Source organism: Rutidosis leptorrhynchoides, chromosome 11, assembly GCF_046630445.1.
Source record: "Rutidosis leptorrhynchoides isolate AG116_Rl617_1_P2 chromosome 11, CSIRO_AGI_Rlap_v1, whole genome shotgun sequence".
Classification (NCBI taxonomy): domain Eukaryota; kingdom Viridiplantae; phylum Streptophyta; class Magnoliopsida; order Asterales; family Asteraceae; genus Rutidosis; species Rutidosis leptorrhynchoides.
In genome coordinates, this window is record NC_092343.1 from 23676295 (window position 1) to 23681399 (window position 5105).

The 5105-nt window shown below is 29.8% G+C and overlaps 1 protein-coding gene across 1 annotated transcript; it reads right to left on the bottom strand.

Annotated features, from left to right (window-relative positions):
• LOC139874373 (uncharacterized) lies at positions 1-3290 on the bottom strand. Its single transcript, XM_071861815.1, has 9 exons — positions 2778-3290; positions 2427-2592; positions 1990-2066; positions 1858-1897; positions 1697-1751; positions 1516-1585; positions 1220-1412; positions 138-148; positions 1-93 (listed from the first exon to the last, which is right to left on the bottom strand). Exons 1-9 carry the CDS (start codon positions 3288-3290, stop codon positions 1-3), a joined length of 1218 nt encoding a protein of 405 aa, XP_071717916.1.
• Positions 3291-5105: the final 1815 nt, after the last annotated feature.

Consider the following 5105-nt stretch of genomic DNA (forward strand, 5'->3'; position numbering starts at 1 on the left):
TTACTCTTTTTTTCCCCCTAAATTTGCCTCTGTTTCCATTTGCCACTGTTTGAGTGGGTGTCTGATTCTACGTCTCTTGAAAACAGAAATAATCTAAATTTCAGATTACGTGACAAAGAAACAACAATTTTACTTACTGAATTAGGAGCTGTACATAAATAGATCATTAAGTGTAAAGTAACAGGCGCTTAGTTCCAAAGTTCTTAGAACCACGTAAAGTTCTTCAAAAAAACTGTAATTGTTAGAGGTGCAGAGACGGTTTTGTTGTCTTTGGTCCTTTTGGAGTTTGTGAATGGTTATTACCAAGTACCTCGCCATAATTTTGTCATTATTGTCATTAGCAACTTTCGTCCTTTCTTGTTCGACATTATCATTTGGAAAATAGTTTTAGTACATAGGTCCATAATTCAAGAACGAGGCTTGATGATTGTTAAGTTTCCGTACAGAAGATGTTTCACAATGTGAGGACTAATTCAAGAGCTGCTTTTTACATGTAGAAGAAGACAACATAAAACTACCAAACTATAAATATATTTTACAAATTTGTGTACCCATTCCTTCCCAAAGGTAACGAAAGGCATCCTAAGTTATCATCTGGCACGTACGTTCAAAAACATTATCATTGAAACCATCGAACATTGAAGAAGCTTTATTTTTAATTTTTTTTTCAAAAGTTCCATATTAGTGTACTATGATATGATAAGAATAGTGTGTCGAGATAAATCTTTATAGTATTGCAAAAAAGATGATTACTTTAAGCAAAAGATAGTAGTAGAATCAACTAATTGTGACCATGAGTTGGTAAGTATTACCAAAATCCTAAGACGCGGCTTGTTTATAGCTAAACTGAACTCAAACTATGATCATAACTTCATTTGTTAAATGAAATAAGAATCTAAACTCCAATCTATTATGCCTTTTCTTTTTTTTTGACTGTATTGTTTTTAAACAGATTTCGTAAACCTTATTTATTTTGGTTTTTTATTTGTAAACTAGGATTCAGTATAGCTATCAATTAAAAACACACGTGCTTTACATTCAAGATATCAAAGTTAAGTCACAAAAAGCTCTCGTCTTGATAATCTGCAACTTTTGTTTCTTGATCATGTAAATGGGAAATCATGCATTTCCCCAACTCTTGAACAAAAATGAATCTTTCATAAAAAAGGCTGAGGTTTCTTGATGGTAATCTAACTTTTCTTCGATGGAAAAATGGTACCGTCAGAATCCTCTTCGATATTTAAAATCTCATCATCATCATCATCATCAAAATTCATGGATAAATGATCATCGTGTGAAGATGTGATTTCCGAACAATGGGATTTATTAGCTTTCTGTTTCTGATGTTCATCAAACATCTTCTTTAGTTGCTTTGCTTGTTCTTCTATTCTAAGTTGTAAGTTCCTTTGTACCTAATATAAGGAGCACGGTTAATTGGTCAAACTTTGACTTTTTGAGGTCATAAGAACTGGTTTTTAACTGCAAAATTGACATGAGAACCAAATTAAAATCTACCTCTAATTGCTCATGAAGTTGCCTCTGGACAGCAAGTTGCATTTGCATTGCATCCTTAAATTGCATCCCACTGATTAAAAAAAAAAAAAAAATCGAAGTTTCATATTAAGACATAATACGTGCCCATTTTTCTAAATTTCCAACAAAAAATAATTTTAAGACCAAAAAAATCAATACATACGTTATATTTTCAATCTCCGATATAGTATTCGTACTACTTCTCTTCTCAGAATTTGCTACATAGAAAATAAAGAGCTAATCAGAATACATTTCTATAGTATCAGATGCATAACGACTTACAAACATGTAAACAGACCGATAACTTAACCATGTTCCTCGTACCTTTTGTAGATTCGGGTAAGTACTTGGCTATTCTATATTTCTGTTGATCAATAAAAAACATATAAAATATATAAATAAATAGAAAAATAAACCAAAGATTACATTAAACTTGGATGTCAATATAACCAATACCTGTAAATGACTTTTCACATGAAAGATTGTTAACCCATCTGAGTCCATCAACTTCAGTATCGCCTTAGGTGTCGCCTCTAGTAAGAAAAAAGTTACCAAAAACAAATATGTTAGCGAACATCAAGTTACTCGTAAGTTACCTTTTTTTTTTTTTTTTTTTTTTTTTTTTTTTTTTTTTTTACTATTTTTATAAATAAATAAAAAAAAGGCCGGAGGTCCACTCGGAAGCAATCTCTTTATCCGCCGAATAAAGAGAGGGATGACTTTCTCTACTTTTCTGGGTGGAGAAATGACTTGTTTTTATTCTCGGATAAGGGAAGGATTGTCTACATCTCACCTCCCCCATACACCACTCAAGTGGTATTGGGTACTGTTGTTGTTGTTGTTGTAAGTTACTCGTAAAGGGTAAAAAGGTCATTATACAAAAGAAGACCTACTTTCAGCACCACCCAAGAGACTCACACACTCAACGAATCGATCATGGAGATCTTGAGTCCATCTGATTCTTGTTTTGCATGGCACAACATTTCCAGTATTTCCACCGTTGACCAAAAGTTGACCCGGAGATGGTCTTGCCACTTGTCTACATTGACCATATTGCGCCTGCCATAAATAAAAACATGTTATTATAAAATACCGAAATAGAAAATTAAGAACCTTTAGAAAATTATATTGAGGCGTTTGAGTTGACTTTCTGAAAATAAAAATAAATTATGGGGCGTTTGAGTTGACTTTCTAAAAAAAATTAATAGTAAGTTATACGGACAAAAATAAAGGAAAAAACTTACACCATAATCTTCATTTCGAACATAGCAAAAACCAGATTGTGATTGTTTCCAATCAGAAACTTCCGATTCTTCAAATAACTTTCTCTTTAACTCCCTAAGCTTATCCTTTTCGGACGCATTTCCACACATCATTTCGTATGATCTATCACAAGAACTTAAGTACGAGTTTTCATTTGGACTTATAAATTGATCAAATCTCATCTGGGGTATAGATGAAACATCATCATTATCTTCATTAAAAGATCGAGTTACACCATTTTGAGAAAAGCCCAAGTATTTCTCGGTCTTCCAAAGTGCAGAAGATGGTGAGCCGATTTGATCCATGATAGTTCTACTATAACTTATCATCTGTTGTTGTTTTTGATCTTGTTGTTCTTGATGGTTAACAATATCAGAGGGCAAAATGGTAATTCCAACTTGCCATGGTGGTGGTTGTTGTTGTGCACCATCAAAATCTCTAGCTTTTAGATTGTAAACCATTTCCTGGTTAGAACCAATCCTCAAAGTGCTCATTTTATTCAGAAAAAGTAATAAAACAAGATTTTTCAGTTCAAAATTTGTGGCGTCTAGCATGAACACGTAATGAATTCTAATCAAGAATCTTGATATGAACACGAAGATAATTTACAAATTAAAGTTTTAAAAAAATTAATTATGGGTATTGCAAAGAGACTTGTTTTTTGTAATGCTGAAAAAGATTAGGCAACTATACTGTGAAGACAACGGAAGACACTTGATATATATATTATGCTTTCCTGAATAAATAAAAATCAACACCGATTGGTCTTTCAAGTCGATGATTCCAACTTATTTAAAATGTATCAATATATTAATAATAATTATTGATATAACCATAACCATAATTTTTTTAAAACGTCGCATCAAATCCTCTCATTTGTCACTCACACACTCGTTAGAAAGAAACTCCTCGCATCCATCGCGCAAAAGCGTACTCAGAATGCTTTAGGTTAACTGTGTGGCCCGCAACTGCACCTAGTTTTTCAAGGATACGGACACAGTACCAACTGAGATTTTTTACAACTCAGCCAATAGTTCGGTGGTAGTATAATAATAATAATAATAATAATAATAATAATAATAATAATAATAATAATAATAATAATAATAATAATAATAATAATAATAATAATAATAATAATAATAATAATAATAATAATAATAATCAGTGTTGCAAAACTCGGCCGAGTACTCGGGGAGAAATCGGTAGATCGGAGGAAACGAGAAATCGGCCACAAACTCGGTCAAAACTCGGTCAACCTTGGTCAACTCAGTCAACGCCGGTCAAACCTGCGAAATTTCAATTTATTTTTTGTTTCTCACCTTTTTGATATTCTTGGGGGCTCTTAAATAAATTTTGATGGCTGAAATTTGGAAGTTATTTGTCGGAATTTGAGTTAATGAACTAAAAGTTAAGGAAGAAAGAGTTAAAAATATAAATAAATGGGATGAGAATAACATATATAAGCTCTATAAGTTAATAAATAATATTATAAACTTAAATATATATAAGATATACTAAAAAACTAAAAAGTCAACGAAAGTTAACATACGAGTTCTCCCCGAGTCGCCCAGAACTCCTCAAAAACCTCCTGCCGAGTTCTCCCCGACTCGCGATTTTTACAACCTTGATAATAATAATATTATATAATAATATTATTATTATATTAAGAATATTATATCAATAATAGTAATGATATAATATAATATATTATAATATAATACAATATAATAATAATAATAATAATAATAATAATAATAATAATAATAATAATAATAATAATAATAATCTATAATATCTATTAAATCTCTAAACTGATGATGTCATAAATAGACATTTTCTAAGCATAAAAATAATTCAAAATAAAAAAATATTTAAAACATCTTTGATGATGTCATTATTTTATATTAATTTAATTAAAAAAATAATACAAAATCTTTTATAAAATGAAATACTAATATCTCTTAAATTGTACAATCTTTTACGGAACACTCAATGAACACATTTATAAATTTTAACGCATATTGTACAACTTTTATATAAATATTATATTTAATTTTTTTAAAAAGTTTCAAAAGGCATTTATTATTACAAATAATTATTATTATAAATATAAATACTCAACTTTGAGTAAACTTTAATGTTATTATTTATTTTTATTATAATAATTAGAATTAGAATTATTATATTACTAATATTCAAATATTAATTCTCTTTACGAGATTAATTACGTTATATATGTATGCGAAAATACATGTCTCTATATATTTGTAAAAATAACGACAAGTTTCTTAATCGAACGTGTTATT